This window comes from Gymnodraco acuticeps, unplaced genomic scaffold (genome assembly GCF_902827175.1).
Source record: "Gymnodraco acuticeps unplaced genomic scaffold, fGymAcu1.1, whole genome shotgun sequence".
In the NCBI taxonomy this organism is placed as follows: domain Eukaryota; kingdom Metazoa; phylum Chordata; class Actinopteri; order Perciformes; family Bathydraconidae; genus Gymnodraco; species Gymnodraco acuticeps.
Window position 1 is genome coordinate 472,804 of NW_022992191.1, and position 17,164 is coordinate 489,967.

Below are 17,164 nucleotides of genomic sequence, written 5' to 3' on the forward strand. Positions count from 1 at the left end.
AAAAATTAAGGGATGAAAAATACAATGTAAGAAGTTGAATGTCCTCTTTGGGCCTCAAACTGATGTTACAAATAAGTAAATACTTTTCTTAAGGGCCTTACAAAACCAAAGGTTGGTGATTATTTGTTTTCTCGTATAATTTATATAATTTCATATGTATAAAATGTCAATGTAAAACACCCCTAGTCACTTAAGCTGACAAATACATGCAGTTAAAAGTGCAACATGCCTATCTAGTAATAGAGTGAGATGGAATTACCCAAGTAAAGAACCATTACCCCAAAATTGAACTTAAGTAGGCTACAAACCTTGAGTAAATGTAGCTACTTAGTGACTTTTTCCGCACTGGAGGTCAGTCAAAACAAAAGAAAAATACAGACATACAGTATAAAAGTAAACAGTGCCATAATGTAGGTCACTCAAACAAGGTCTCATGTTGAGTTGCAGGCATAGGTTGCAGGCAGCTGTCCCGCCGCTTCCTGCCTGGCACGGAGCAGGAGTGCTGAGCTGGACGGTGGCTCCCGCCCGGCGGCAACACTGTGGAGTTCAACATTAAAATGGCTGACAGACAGAGAAAGAGGACTAGAGGTTCACATGGCTTCCAAACGTCTCCTCTGCGTTCATGTCCACGACCTGTAAGACACGACGGAGAGCAGATGCTTGGCAGGCAAACTGATAGCACCTCCAAACAGACATCCAGATGTGTGTCTAACTTAATGAGGAGTTTGATTCACTTCCCCTCAATATCACTGATCCTCTGTCTATATTGTCGAACGCAATGATTAAGCAACACTCTTTATGAGACACGGGAATTTTTGTGGCATTGTTAACCTAACAGTTTACTAATACTTTCCTTCCTGTACATAAATACAGAATACAATGTTGTTATTGTTATACTGAGCATTGAGACATTAAATTGCTACACTGCTAATGTATTAATCCCCAAAGCATCCGTTCCCAGTCTGACAGTCAAGTGTGTTCAGTTTCATCAAATACATCTTACATGTGTGAGGTGATTAACAGAACAGGAACGAAAGAAACAGCTGCACCAAATTAAATTCAGGTTTCATCTTAACAGTAATAGACGTAGAGAGGGTTTAGTCACCTTTCAGCTTCAGCAAATATGGAGGGTAGACTTATAAATACATTACTCACAATGTGAGTAGCTCTTTCTAGGTCATTTCTCAAAAAACTCTTTAAATGAATTACCATCTCAGAACAGTTCCAGGAAACTGTGAAGTAAAGCATTACTGGCTCAGTTTTGTGAAACTTTATCCAACACCAACAAACAACATGATCATTATTTTGGAGGTCAGAGACGGGTCTGCAGAAGCTGCTCGAAATGAATTCAATGTTTTTGTCAAAGACACTTAGAGAAATTGAACCCATGCTTTCCAGATCTGTTGTAAACTATCCTTAAAACAGTTGTGGTTTCTAAAAATACTCATGTTTATTCTCTCTATTTGGTAATAATGTTATTCTAGTGTATTTCAGCAGCATCTACGCCTCCATCCAGGGAAGCAGTGAAAGTTTGAAGACGGATTGGTCGTAACGGTTATTGTGCGTGAGAGAGATCAACGCAGACAAATGGAAACACCAGAGGGGTAGTTCGGCCAGTCGAAGGAGGAAAGTGGATGAACAGATGTGAGTATAATTTAATTTTTTTATAAAAAGACGGGGTCGGTCAGGTCAGTACAGTAGATTCAAGAAGTCAACTCTTCTTGCAGTGTACTGACACTTCAGGGTGTGTCAAAAGTTGAACGCTTGCTAAAGTGCTAAAGAGGATTTATTATGCCCATTTTCAGGTTTCATATTAGTATTTAGTTCCTCTACTGGGTCATGTCTCATGCTTTAATGTTCAAAAAGCTCTTTATTTTTCTCATACTGCCTGTACTGCAGCACCTCTCTGTTGTGACTGGTCAATGTTCATCACGTTCAATGTGTTGGAGCGTTAGCCAATAGAAAGGCGAGTGTTACACAGTGATGTCAAAGGAGTCCAATAGAGGCGTTCCAGGCAGTGTGAGAGAGAAACTCCCTCTGCAATGAACCTTGGGATTTAAGCCTTTGATGACATTTTACAAGGGCCCCTTTAATACAAACTAAATTAAACCTGTGTTCATAAGGCACACTTTTAACAATCATGTAACACAGAGCAGGAGTTTAAACGGTTAAAGTGCCAAAAGGCAAAGGCCATATGTTCCGGAAAGTGTTACTTACATGAATATACTGTGGTTAGATAAAACCACAGTTGCCTACCAACCAGATTTTCAGAAATGTTATTTGTATTATTGTTGTTTGCCTTGAGGTTCACCCAGGATGCTGTTGTTTACCGCTACTCTGACAGTATGTGAAGAGTTAAACGGAAAGGCATGACGATAGAGGGGTCGAATGGGGGAGGAAAGAAAGAGAAAAACAGACGAGAGATACTTGTGGTGAGGGGAGGAGTGGTTCGAGACTGAAGCCTCATAAAGAGAGCAATTTGGCAGCGGGTGAGGGAATAAGAGAGAGGGAGGTTGATAGAATTGAGGTAAAAGAAACCCCCCACCCCAAATCATTTCTGTTTAATTGCCTTTCTCACTTCTTTCTTCCTTTTCTCTCTTTGTCTTTCACATGCTTTTTCCTCTCACGTTTTTATAATTAACTTAAAGAGGTTTTTGTGTGTTGAACATACACACACAAACACACACACACACACACACACACACACACACACACACACACACACACACACACACACACACACACACACACACACACACACACACACACACACACACACACACACACACACACACACACACACACACACACACACACACGCAGCTGGGCTTGGCCTGGACGTTCAGATGTTTCAAGAATACCAGATGTTCAGTTGGAACGCGTTTTTCTGAAAAAATGTGACCGTTCCATCACTTTTTCCGACTCGTTCCTCGACACATGACTGCTGGCTCCAAAACACAGCGCTGTCGTGGCTGTATTTAGACTGACATTTTAGTTTTTTGTACAACACATCACTGCTTGTTTACTGAGGAATATCATACAGAAGGTCAGCTGTTTAAATTGATGGATCATGTCCGTTAATATACATCTTCAAATGGAAATTAGACGATGATTAGATGGTGCAGAAGTACTCAATAATCAGTTCCATCGTGTTTTGACAATGTTGTCAGTGGAGCAGTTCATGAAGGGATAAGAGGAATACTCCCAACTGAAAAAATGCCAACCATAGCAGATGCTAATTTGGCAACAGCTCAGACTAAAACTGAATGTAATTATCCCAAACAAACTATGTCATCCAAACACTTTAATCTCAAACTAAGACAAATGTTGGTAATAAAGTGATGAGCTTGCAAATGTCCTTCTAAGCGCAAATTGGTAATGTGTGTCTGGGTTTTCTGCCAAGTAGTACATATTGAAGATTACAACATAGTCCAGTTAATGTTTTTAGCATGTAGCACGGAAGAGTGATACAAGTGGAGTGTTTTCCGAAGGGCCTGAATCCAGAGAATACATAACGACCCTGCTAAAAGCAAAACACTTCTTCAAAATGTCAACTTTTCAAGATGGAAGTAAACAAACGTGTTTTCAGCTTGGCCATTTTGTATTTCCTGGGTTTGTTTCTGAGGCTTTAAGAGGCACTCACAACATCATTGAAGGTGACTTTGCTCACTCACTGAGTTCTTCCTCAACTGTTTAATAACTTTTTTTGGTTTTCAGGTTCATATGTAATTTTTTGGGCGGTGAGAGAAACTCCCTCTGGAGGAAACACAGGGATGTTAGCCTTTGCAGACCATTTACATGCACACAAAGCTATACAACACACTACAAGAAAGGGAAGACCCAGAAAAGCACAATAGGCCTGCTACTTAAATGGCCTGCTTGTGTTTGAGAGTGTAAACAGAATATGAAAGCATGGAAGAAATGTTTTACCAGATTGTAGAATTGTTTTTAATTTCCCTTAATCTGATGAAATACAAAAGTGAAAACAGGCAGAAAAAAAAAAATCTCATTCAACTTTATTGATATGATCATCATTATAAATATCATTACCATTATCATTGTTATGAACTAAATTAAATCACCTTCAATTTTGATTTGTGTAAAAAAAGAAAAAAAAACATTGAGCACTGTCAAAGTACATAAATAGCATTGCTTGTTATTGTGTGCCAACATCTCTGTAATTCCAGGTGTTTCGGAGTAAAAGGAAACACCTTGAAGTCACATTCCCCCCCGATTGGATTTTAATTCATCACATGCTGAGTGTAAACTGGGAAATATTTCCACCATTGTCACGTTACGCCTCTGTCCAGCAGGACTCCAAATGACAATGTATAAAAGACAAGAAAAAATCATTATAACTTTACCAGGAGAACAATAATAACAATAACCATACTTATAATAACAACAATTTCCCATAACAACGATAATAATTAAAAAAATTGCACCATATTGTTGGGAAGTGTACCGCTTACTGACACATTTGGACGAGCAGCTCTGCACCTAAAACAAATGTACTGGAATGTTAGAAAAACTGTCATTCGTGAGTTAAAACATCACGTTTTATTAGAAAACATTTCTCCCGTCTGACTGCTTGCACTGAATCAAGTTGAGATTAAAGCACGTAATAAAGGATTTTAGTTCCATCAATCTTTTCAATCTGCACCCCAAGGGGAAATCGCCTCCAGCATGTTAAGTCGGACTTTCGCCGACATTATCCTGGATAAACAAATCTTAAATCCTTTCTGTGCATGTTCAAAATCTGCATCAATCAACACTAACACTGTGCATAAAGTACATGCTATATACTGAGCTGCATCCAACCTGAAACGTGGTCAACTTTTTGCGTTTAAATGGGAGATTATTCCTTTAGTAGTAGGGCTGAGTATCTTTTTAAAAGGTGTTGTTTTTGAAAAATGAGCTTATTTTCTTAAATTTGTTTGTCTTAACACAAGGAAATAAATCTGGAACTTTTAATACTACGTGCAGTCAAAAATGTTTAGGCAGAAATCTGAGGTTTGATACCCAGCCCTAATTAGTGGTAGAAAAGAAACCTAAGAAATACAGGAAATACTGCTCAGCCAAATATCCAAACTTAGCAAAAACATTGTAAATGTGACGTTGTAATGAATTTCAGAGTAAAGCTTCCCCAAAAACCCAACCACAAATGTATGTTTTTGAGCACAAACTCGTGACAGAGATGATGAATTTCTGAGTAAATGAGTCAGACAGCAGTTCAGCTGGAGTCGTCCAGTTAAAGGAGAGGAAGGAAGGAGGGATGTTTTTTTTTTGTATACCTGTGATGTGAGAGAGGAGAGGATGGAGAGAAGTCTTTGATGAGTCTCTGTGTCTCTATGTGAGACTGGGTAATGATCTCTGAACAGTACATGTAAATAGTTAACATACAAATACGCATTTTCCTGATTTCAGTTTCTAGGGCCTTTTTTTCCTCTCTTTTGTGGCACATACAAACCACCCAAAACTTAACACATGGTCCCTCTCCTATCCCGTCTTTTCTCCAGTTCTCTCCCTCTCTCTTTCTGTCCCTTTGTGGCAGTCTGTCTTTTCACTTCCTCTACACCTTGTCCAGCAGAGATCTCTGGCAGTAGAGGAGGCGTCGAGGCGTGCCGTACTTCCTGAAGACCAGAAGCACTCCCAGAGTGACCACGACCAGCACCAGCAGGAGCAGCGGGATCACCACGGCTGCCGGCCCGGCGCCGCCCTGCGACACGTCCTCGATGATGATCACCTCCCCTTCCCGACCTCTCTTGGGGTCCTCGCTTTCGCAGCCCATCCAGTCTCTGAGCACAGACTTGGGGTAGCCGGACTCCACCTTCATGTACTGGTTGTTGAACTTCCAGTACTTGTTGGCTTTGTAGAAGTAAGTGTAAGCTGAGGATGGACCAAGAGATATGATTCGTTTTAGGAGGGTGGTTTTATTGAATACACAGCAAAAAAAATTCAGTTCGGCTAAAACAGCTACATGTACGTCAACAATTCATCACCAAATTATAATTTTCATGATCAATTCCTCTGCCAATTCATGTGGTTAATTGCTATGATTTTCCATTAACTATCTCATAGACAAACATTGTAGCAAATCCTCGAATTTAAGAAGCTGGAACCCAGAAATTGTCCGCCGTTTTTCCTTGCTCATGATTAATCGATTGTCTAAGAAGCTACCAATTATTTTCCCATTTATCAACAATTCCATGTGTGTATTTTAGTCATTGTTGCACCTCTAACTATGTTCGATTATAGACACAAATAAGGGAAAACTTACATCCGTCTTCGCTCATGATGGCAGCTTTAATGTTTTCCGGCGCACCGCTCCACATGCTGACAGGCTTTGGATAACCGCTGTCCACGGTGCGAGTCTTCTCGTTGAAACGGTAGTACCTGCAAATGACAAAAAACTATTAAATATCTACAGTATTAGAAAACATCTCCTAAAAGAACAAAGGCACTAGGGGAACAACAGGGTTAGGCAAGGCAAGTTTATTTATATAGCACTTTTCAACACAAGGCAATTCAAATTATGGCTATTGTTCCGTACCCCTGTATTGCTCAGGAACACCGAAGTTAGTTAGGGTAAGTTAGTTAGGGTTGGACTACACAGAAATGGTAACCTCTAGGTGAATTCTGAGACTCAAACTCTTTAAAGAGCATAAGAAAACATGCTATTTATTTTGTAACGTATGCAGTAGTATTATGCAACTGAACAAAAGACAGGAAAAGTGAGTCAGAGACCTGCCATGAGGGATGCTATCTTCCTTACAAATTCACAGATAAGTTTGATACAAGTCAGAACAGGTCACTTAAACGGTACAACAAGCACAAGCAGTATTTGTGTGTACAAAAGGGAAAGAGATGACATCTTTGCACGAGTACTGCAGGAATGTTCCCACAGAGGATGACGGAAAGTACTCCTAGTCAGACTCACTTATTGCCTCTGAAGAAGTACGTCTGTCCTGTGGGTGTGTAGTACAGAGCAGCATCGATTCTATCTTTAGGTAGACCAGGGCCCATATCTTTCAGGCTCTTGGGGGAATCCTTATCCATGGTGGACTCACTGAAAACCCAGTACTTGTCGCCTGGAGAAAGAAAAACAGCAAGATGAGAAGAAGGGGAGACAGAAAGCAGAAAAGGAAGATCATAAGAAACGGACATGAAAGAAGTCATAATAGTTAACACATGAATGTAATCACTGGAGCAACTGCGGTGACTCTATCGTCTCAAATCTGGTTTCAATATGATGGGACCTACCCTTGAAGAAGATAAATTTCCCATCATCCCTCTCATAGGCGGCGTTGATGTTTGAAGGCAGGCCCTTCCAGAAGTGACTGATGGCCATCGGATAACCTGCCAACACCTTGTTGTTGCGCACACGCCAGAACCACTTGTCCTGCAAACACACACACATAGATTAGAACAAGTAGAAAGTAAGGCAAGGCAAGGCAAGTTTATTTATATAGCACTTTTCAACACAAGGCAATTCAAAGTGCTTTACAAAAAATGAAAGAGATTAAGAAAATGGCATTTAAAATCAGTCATTAAAAAGAAAAGCTAATAAAATAAACATTAAAATAAAAAATACATGGATAAAAGTTACAGTGCAGTCAATTAATCATTAAAAGAAAAAAAGTACATGGATAAAAGTTACAGTGCAGTCTAAGATATGAATAGTTCAATTAAAAGCAGCGACAAAAAGAAAAGTCTTCAGCCTGGATTTAAAAGTAGTCAGAGTTGCAGCGGACCTGCAGGTTTCTGGGAGTTTGTTCCAGATGTTTGGAGCATAATAACTGAACGCTGCTTTACCATGTTTAGTTCTGACTCTGGGGACAGAAAGCTGACCAGTCCCTGAAGACCTGAGAGATCTGGATGGTTCATAATTTAGCAGGAGGTCAGAAATGTATTTTGGGCCTAAACCATTCAGTGCTTTATAAACCAGCAGCAGTATTTTGAAATCTATTCTTTGACACACAGGAAGCCAGTGTAAAGACTTCAGAACTGGAGTGAAGTAGTAGGTAGGACACTTGTACAAGTCAAAGGGAAACAAATGATAGAATGTGGTCTTTAAAATAATGTATTGCTACGAAAAAAGGTGTCTTCTGTACCTTAAATACAAACTTCTCCCCTCTGAGGATAGCGATGGTGTCAAAGTGTCCCTCACACACATCTGGGCCGTTATCGGGCACGTACGACTTTGTGGGCCGAGGAGGAGGAGGGGGAGGAGGGGGACCACCAGATTTGCTTCCTGTGGGAAATGATGAATAACATATTAATGCATTTATGTACCAACACTATGCTGACCCTTGTAAAACTGAACCACTATGGTCCTGACTTAAATATCTCCAATACTAAATGGATCGCCATGACATTCAATGTTCCCAGAATCCTTCAGGTAATCTCAATACTGTTCCTTTAGTGCAACCTTGAGGTTACATTTTGGGGTTTTGACTTCATCTCAATCTTAATATGTTTAATCCTTTGATTTTTATGGAAGCTCATTTCTGCCAACGTGAAGAAAAAAAAGAATCCTGATGTAAGTCATGTGATGTAAATCATTATGATATGTCTTCTTTCTCGGAATAGTATTTTTGGCATCTGGGCTAAGTTTACAGCGGGTATGTCAGAAATGGGTGTCCAATAGATTTATAGCTACCTGCAAAGCTCTTAACATAAGCCACAGCTGCTTTTTGTGTTCTAGCAAGCCAACATCTTAAATTAAGTTAGAAAAACATTATACCTGGCAAACATTAGCGTGTCAACAAAGTCATTTTTAGTGTGTTAGCATTTAGCTCAAAGCATGAGAGGAACAGTGGTAGCTAAAAGGTTGTGGATGGTATAAGACGAACATCTTTGCATATATATCTAATAAATTCCCACATCCTTTAGGAGAACAACCCACCGTAGATTGCCTGGACGCCTCTGCGGTCGTCGTCCGGGAGCTGGAAGTTTTCCGTTTCAAACCACTGGTAGAAGGGGGCCATGATGGCAGCGGGGTCGTTGGAGTGCTCCAGGCCCAGAGCGTGACCCAGCTCATGGACGGCCACCAGGAAAACATCATTACCTTCAGAGAGAGAACAATGCCATTAAGTTTTACATATCTACAATGATATATCATTCACTGTGTGCTCTTCTCTTCCGCAGCATCAGGACTAAAACCGGACAGTTTCATCCCGCAGGCCATAAGACTGTTTTTTTTTTACTTGCACTATTATCTGTTTTATTGTGTTTATTGAACTTGAACTTCTCTCTCTTACCCCCCTGGTCTGTGTCCCCGGTGGTCCAGGGCTCAGCGAGGTCAAAGTGCGTGTCTCCCCCCATGCTGTTCCCGGGGAAGTAAGCGTGTGCCAGGAAGCCGCCTTCTCCATCGAAAGGCGTGCTGTCGCCATGGAAACCCTCTGAGAAGGAGAGCATGATGTCTGCGTACTTGTCCACCTTGCCTCTGATGTGGCTGAAGGGGATCTCTCTGAAGGTGAGCGGGATCGCACTCTCCCAGACTTTGAAGGCTCTTCGGATGGCTTCATACGTGGCGTGTTCTCCGATCTTAGGGGTGTAGTTCTCTATGCTGTGAGAAGATGGAGAGACAGTGAACGGGTTGGGATTAATGGAGTCGACTCAACATTATACAAGTAAGAAAGTTAAGAAAAAACGTTTTTAAAACAGGTTTCACATTAAAGTATATCAAATGGTTTAGAAACAAGGGTCTCTATATTGAATACATAATGCAAACAATGAGAAATTACACTTAAATCATAAAGAAAGTTTAAATTCAGACATTTACTGTGTTTTTTTAATTCTGTGTGGATTGTTAAAGTTATACTTAGAGATGTATTTCTGGTTTAAATTGTGTTTAATTTAATAAGAGCTCAAAATAAATAAAAAGTCAAGATCTTGAGCAGGTTACCTGAAGGTGACCTCAGACTTCTCCCACTTCTGACCCTGCACAGCGTATCTCTTCCTCCTCAGACTGGTTTTCAGCTCCGGGCCGAACTTGTCTGAGACGCCACACCGCGGCCGGCTCATCGCCCTGGCAGAAGCAAAAAATGTCATTCCCAATCATAACTAAATACCCACTGAAGGACACTTAATTTGCAAAAAGTGACCTTGTTTTCTTCGACAGTCTAAATCCCCCTTCAATCCCAAATCATCAAATGATCTGACGGCTTTAAAACCTCAAGTATTGGACACCAATAAGTTATATATAACGTTGCTTTCAACTCACTCTAACGTGTTGGAGTCTACGGATCCAGTGACAGTCAATCCGTAAAACCTCTGCATGGCTGATATCGCTGTTACGATGGACTTTGGTGAGCGGAGGGCCTGGGCTTTGACATCCCCAGGAGGCAGGTAGCCATACTGCTGCAGCCAGCCCTACAAGAGAGGGGAAGAGAACATACAATTAAGTCTAGAATACATATCTTTATGACTTATTATAGGATTTTATGATATTCCTCTGAAAACATTCTGCATTCTCACAACGGGAAAATAGATATTTGATAATCAGGCAGATATCACACTTTGTTGATGTAGAAAAGGAGGGATGCTGCCTCGAGTTATCAACAGCTAACCTTAAAAATCTTGGCTGGTATTGGACTCTTCCATAAAATCCAAAATGTCAACCCTAAAACTAATGGAAAATATCATGTGTGTGCTAATATACAATTATTTTTTGAGACTTTTACTTTCTACTAATTAGCAGTTTTGCAACCCCATACATATTTGCCTCTAAGTTTCTCTGTCTGCTCTTAGTCAGACATGCCAGAAACATCGGGAAAAACCACAAGAAAACACCTTAGCCGAGAGAAAATAAGGGTTTGGTCCACTTGTGTGAACCTGTGGATGTTTTTCTACTTCCAGTCACCTTTCAGAGCTTGTTTGGACCTGCGTCTCTGATCTCACATGCATCACACAGATTGTATCTGAATAAGGGAGACACAGTGTGTGTTTGTGCAACTTGTTAAGCTACATACTCTCCCCCACAGCAGCCAACACACACTGAGGTAATTCGGCATGTTAAATGTATTGTTGTTTCTTCATGTGACTTTGACATGATCCCTTTTATGAACTCTTAAAACTCAACCTCGCTTGCACCCATGATTTATGCTGAGCTAGTTAGGGGAAACTTTGTTGTGGGGTCATAAGAAAGGACGAGAGAGGAACTGAAAGCCAAATAAAACACTAAATCTGAAAACACTGATGTCATTTTAGTCACCATGACCCACAAGTCTGTCTAGACGATCGCTGCCAAAACCAACTGCCGCTCGCAAACGCTGGAAAAAGCAACAATTTCTGCAACATTTAGGTTCTTCAAAGCTTGAGTTTAAGATCTCCCTGCACTGTCTCTGTCTGTCCTCCTCCTACTCTTTTTCTTTCTGTCTTCATGTCAACCAAAACCACAACTATTTATCTTTACACATGAAAAAAACGCCTTTTCTTTCCACTGCCTGCTGCTGGTGGTCTAAGACTCAAAGAAATAGCTTTCCTTGCTGAGAGTTAGCTAAGAAAATTCATGTCGTTCATTCACTTCTTTCTGTTAAATATGAAACTGGGATTAAGCATTAAGCATTAAGACTAGAGCAAAAGTAAAAACAGACATTGAATCAACAAACTGACTAAAATCCATCATGCAACATCTATGCATGTTACATTAGCTAACATTAGCTAACCTAAGCTACTAGTCAAACCAGACCAGGTAAATATTTTGCTTCTGAAATGCTAAAGGTTTTTATGGATGGTTATACCTTTTACTTTTCATTCATAAGAGTATGACTGTTATTTCTTAATTATTATAAAAAGGCAAGCTGTTCCCCCTTGTGTCCACTCTTTGTGCTAAGCTAAGCTAACTGTCTGTGGGCTTTGGCTCCATATTTAACAAATATTAAAAGATGGTATTGATTTTCTCATCTCCTGGCCCGCTTTTATGGAGTTTTAGAAGCTTAAATGTGTCTTGAACAGTTTGCTTCCACTTATGTATCTCCAGACACAGAGTTAAGCACACATCTTCATCTCCACCACAGATTAAGTCGGAGGAATTACCCTGAATTCCTTCGTTAGCGTCATCTAAACCATTTGGGCTGTTTTTCTCTTTAACCTTTCTTTAGACAAGTGAAGGGAAAAGCAAGAGGGGGGAAGGATGAAATGTAGCAACTGCATGGGCTAACCTGGCTGTATACTGCCTGGGCACACACAGCTACTGTTACATGTGCTGGGCGATGAGGCCGGAGAACAAGGGTCACTTATGACTACCTGGAGAGAGGCAACCCCCTTTTTCCCCATTTCAGCATCTCACAATTTTATCAACTTTTTTTTTTAAGTATCCAGTTAATCTAATTTACCCCCTGACTTTATATGTCAATCTGCCTTTAACACCAACCAAATTTACATTCTGTGCCTCTCCCTTGACTGCTGCCAGTGTGTCCTGTGGCTCCACCGTGGAGACGCGTCTGCTTCTATAAAAACACTCCCCCACACCGTCAAGACCTCCACTTCTCTACCTCTCTAGTCTCGAACTACTCTACCCACCACCTCCGGTCGAGACGCCAGGTATCCCAGCATGCACCCCTCCTCCCTGGAACTCCCAGCAGCCACCATCAAAGCTTCTATTTATTGAGACTTGTACATGGCTGGTATTGTTGGCCTTGGGGTGGCTAGGTAGCTCGCTACACGGCCATGTGTGGTCAAAGGGCTGGCTGCGGGTTTGGTAAACACACTCCTGAGTGTGCAGTGTGTGTGCGCAGTGACGCAAGGTCTAAATGTATAATGCACAGACACTGAAACACGACCAGAGTGATGTGAATCTGGTGGAAGAACAGATTATTTTGGTGGAGTTGTGGGATGTATGCATGGATTCTTTGACCCTACTGTGACCCTATTATATCATGTTGAGCTGGAGATTTTTCACATTTAGACAAATCTATAATAATTTTTTAAGCAAAAATGGAAAACGCAATTGCCACTCTTTAAACGTGAAGATACGCTGGGTTTCCTTGTCTTCAATTCTATTAAACTAAAAATGAATATGCTTTTTATCGGTCAAGTGATTCATCACAGAGCATCTTAAGTTTGCGAGTAACTACAACATAAAACTGACTAAGAAATTGTCCCCTTTAAGTTTCTTGCTAATGTGAAATATTTCGGAATATTGGACACACCAAGCAACTTTATAATTCACAGCAGAAAAAAAGTCAACCCAAAGAATACGGACAACTACAAAATGTGACTTTGCATGTATTTCTCAACGCCCCGTCACCCATCACAGGACATGCGGGTGCCACTTATTGTCACACACACTTACTCAGATTCACATGAGACTGAGATGTAATTTGTTTTTTCGGAAGCTCTGTACAAAAAAACCCAACCACAAGGAGGAATAAACAATATGAAAAAAATCCCCTGTATATTAATAACTCCTGTGGTAAAAGAACAATGTATGCAATGTATACTAAAAGAAGCCATGAATTAAGCACTCAGTACTTCAGTAAGGAAAGGTTTAACAACCTTAACCTTTCTGTGTATGTGGCTAGTATAAAAACACTATTCGTTTCAAGTTACTTCTATGAGCATTTTGCTTTGCTATATATTCTGTCTTTCAAATCTCTGCAGGAATTAAGGACAGAAGAAGATGATCTAAAGTCCAGAGCTTTATTAGGGAAGGATAGGTAAAGACATTAGAAGGAATAGCGTTAAAAGGAAAGTAGGGAGAGAGGTTATGAGTACGGCTGAATTAAATTTTGAGGGACTGAGTCAGTTGTTCCTCTTGCCCGGTGCCAACGGAAAAAACTGAGAATCCTGCTCCTGAGTGGCTGAATCTCACGTTGCCTTTATGTCTTGGCGTCTCTGACCCAGTTAGCCCTGACATGAGCGCCATGCAATATTGTTCTGCGTTCAGTTTCTACCGGGTCACCCAGGTCGGATGAAATCACTGACTCTGCTTTAGTGAAACTTTACTTATCTGATGTTTTCTGTGGCTGCAGTGATGCTAATGAAGTGGTAAATTGGTTTATGGCACCATAGGACCCAGTATAGTGGAATCAAGTTCTGAAATTAAAAGGTGAGGTTCTTTTACTTTGCCCGAGTTTTTCCATTTCATTCTTCTTTCTACTTCTACTCAAAGGGAACTATTGTACTTGTTACTGCAGTTGCACTCCTTTTTACAGCTGGATCTAAGATAATTTGATTAAAACAAGCTATCTCTAAGACAACTGAGCAAATACCAAAAAAGCTAGTAAGTAAATCTTGAGAAGAATTTGTGTTATCATGCTACAGGGTCCAACAACAGTTATTGTGTGTATAACTATAAGCTATACAATATTTCCTTATGAAATGTGATCTAGTCGAAGTATAAATTAGCATAACGGGAAAATACTGTAAAAAAGCATGTAAGTAAATGCACTTAATTACTTTCCACCACTGCCTGGAGTGTTTCCCAAGAGATATGTGTACCACAAGGTAGCTGGTGATATAGCCACATTTGGTTAAGCACATCTGGCCGACAGAGTCAAATCCAACCAGCTGAGCACCTGGAAATCTATGTTAAAAATGCATTTATCTTAAAATCCTGCACTTCTTTTTAGTGTAGGGTTAAGATAAACTCCCCTTCTGCCTTGAAGTCCATCAGTTTCTCATTAAGGTCGATCCAGCTGATTATTTTGACGTTTCTTAAGTGACAACCGCTGCCTGTCAGATTTTCTTTTGATGCTACATCAACAGCCACTTGTTGAGATAAGGACGATTGAGCCCAGATGTGTTTTTGCTCGGATCTGTAACCCTCTGCTGGGATCAGCAGACATGTGTCTCCAGATGCCAACGGGAAATCTCCAGAATTTCTTTTAGCCAGATATGGAGAGATCCTGTTTTGGACCCTGTTGTTTTCATTGCTGCCCACTTCCTTTCCTCACAAGGTCCCACTAAGCTTTTTGTTTAAGTAAAGAAAGGTTAGACAAGGCAAAAGAGGTGAATGAAAACAGATGCTAGAGGCCGCAAAAAGGCACTCCACTTCACCTAGGGTACATTTCAGAGAAAAGTGGAAGTCTCATTTCTCTATTTGTGGAGCTTCTCATCTCACTCAGCATGGATTACATGGCTTTGATTTGTCAGAGAGGGGTGTTAAGATGTTAAGCAACCCTGATTGACCACAGCATTCCTGTAAAACCCAGTTCCTCGGTCTGACTTCTTCTTTCTCAACCGACTTCATCGACTTTAATTAAACAATTATGTCACGCAGTTGTTGTTTTCTCCCATCTCTGCTCTCTCCGCACACAGACACGTCTATCTTCTGATCACAGGGTTCACGTGCGTCTCTCCAGTGATGTAATCCTGAACCCATCATTAATTCTTTCTGCATCAGTACTGTCTGACAGCTTGATAGCAAATGGCCTGAACCTTCACTCTTCATCAGATGTGCCTCACATTGAATCCTGCACTGTGGGTTGTTGAATTAGAGGTGTTATAAAGTGCTGTAAACAGTCGTGTTTTTTGTTTACAAGCATTCATCACGGTGTCAGAGGCTAGCCGCCTGTGGCGTCTTATAAACTGTCTGACTCTGAGTTATCCACCATGTCTGGCTTGACTCACAGCAGCTTGTGGTAAGTGACTAAGGTCCTCCTTTGTGCATCATGTCCACACAGAACTGCAGCTCTTGCAAATAAACTAATGGACTTTTTGCTCTGTGAATTTCCTGTGACAGCTGCCTATTAGTGCATCCTGTGCAGTTCCTTACTCAATGTGACTGAAAGCTCACATCAAACACCGGTTTGACCTCTGGTACTACCATCAGAGTTAGTGTAAAAAGGGCCAAGGCGCCATGGCCGCTCGTACCCAATCATTTACTGAGCTGCACGCGACCTGGAGACACAATATGTTGTTGAGTTGAAGGTTAAACTGCCTGAGGCCTGCAGTCAGACCCAGACTCGTGTCCGGCTTGTTGTGAATGCAGTCCTGTGCCGTCTACACAGACAGATGAAACCATTTGCCCCCCTCCCCCGTATACCACCACTACCCCTTTTTTTTTCTCAGAACAAAGCAGCTCAGCTGAGGTTTCCAAACTGAGCACTGCCCCCTCCTCCTTCACAAGCCACACGAGTTTAGACTCAGGACATTTTTTCCTCTTGGTGAAGTTTAATCTCTTATTACAGATGGAGTCTTTTAGGCAGCTCTTAGTGAGGAAAGATAAACAAGAGAGATTGAAGGAGGAAGAATAAACATGGGGCTATAAACAGTTCCTCCCATGCTGTTGCAAAATTAGATAAATCTAAACATTAGAACAAAGTACAGATATCAGTGAAACTATAAATCCCTGTAACCAAACAATAAGAGGTTAAATACATACAATAATAATAACCTGTTATACTGCTATACACATATTTCATCCAGGAATATTAAGAACTTTAATTGAAAAACCAAAAAACAACATTTAAAAGCTAGGATGATGGAACATTCAAGTTGTTTACACATCATATATTTAATGACACGTTTTACATTTGCTCAACTGGATGTATAAAACAAATTGCATTGTTAAAAGTTAACGATTTATGATTTTCCATAAGACTCACCTCTGCTTTTAGTAGGTTTGCAGTGACGGAGGTGAAACCAAAGCAGCTGAGACCACAGGCCACGGTGAGGAGCTGGGGCAGCATTCTTCTGTCTGCAAACTGCCCCGGGACAAAAACGTCTGAAAATGTACTTTCTACACAAGTCCAGCCGCCCTGACAGCAAACAAAGTCGATCGTATTCCTTTCTGCTTTAAAAACGTGGCAGAAAAGTTTTCTTTATCGTCTTCGCATGGACACTTTGTGCGCACCGGGCTGTTTTGTGCGCAAAGGCGAGTCCGTTACAGCCAGAGCGCAGGAGAGAACACAGACAAATATGCTAAAATCATCAGGTGGCTGGAACAAATGCTCAGCTGGAGGTCACTCAATCTTCATATTTGGGCTGCCTGTCCTCTGGTAGGATTGTCTGCCTCATGTGGACGTGGTCCGAGAGAGTAAGAGAGAGAGATGGATTTTCCTCTGGGTCCTCCTCCAGATGTGGAGACGTCATTTTTTTTTCATGACTGACCAGGTTTATCAACGTCGCGATTAATGAAACTGAAATATACTGGGTTATTTTATTAATATCACCATTTGAAAAGTCCAGCATTCAGAATGTTTCACTTTAACAT

The 17,164-nt window shown here is 40.8% G+C and overlaps 1 protein-coding gene across 1 annotated transcript; it reads right to left on the reverse strand.

Annotated features, from left to right (window-relative positions):
- Nucleotides 1-3,943: 3,943 nt before the first annotated feature.
- Nucleotides 3,944-16,999, reverse strand: mmp14a (matrix metallopeptidase 14a (membrane-inserted)). Its single transcript, XM_034205285.1, has 10 exons — nucleotides 16,557-16,999; nucleotides 10,229-10,377; nucleotides 9,911-10,033; nucleotides 9,264-9,571; nucleotides 8,909-9,070; nucleotides 8,115-8,254; nucleotides 7,264-7,402; nucleotides 6,941-7,091; nucleotides 6,281-6,396; nucleotides 3,944-5,889 (listed from the first exon to the last, which is right to left on the reverse strand). The coding sequence occupies exons 1-10, from the start codon at nucleotides 16,638-16,640 to the stop codon at nucleotides 5,573-5,575; spliced, it is 1,689 nt and encodes a 562-aa protein (XP_034061176.1). The 5' UTR covers nucleotides 16,641-16,999; the 3' UTR covers nucleotides 3,944-5,572.
- Nucleotides 17,000-17,164: the final 165 nt, after the last annotated feature.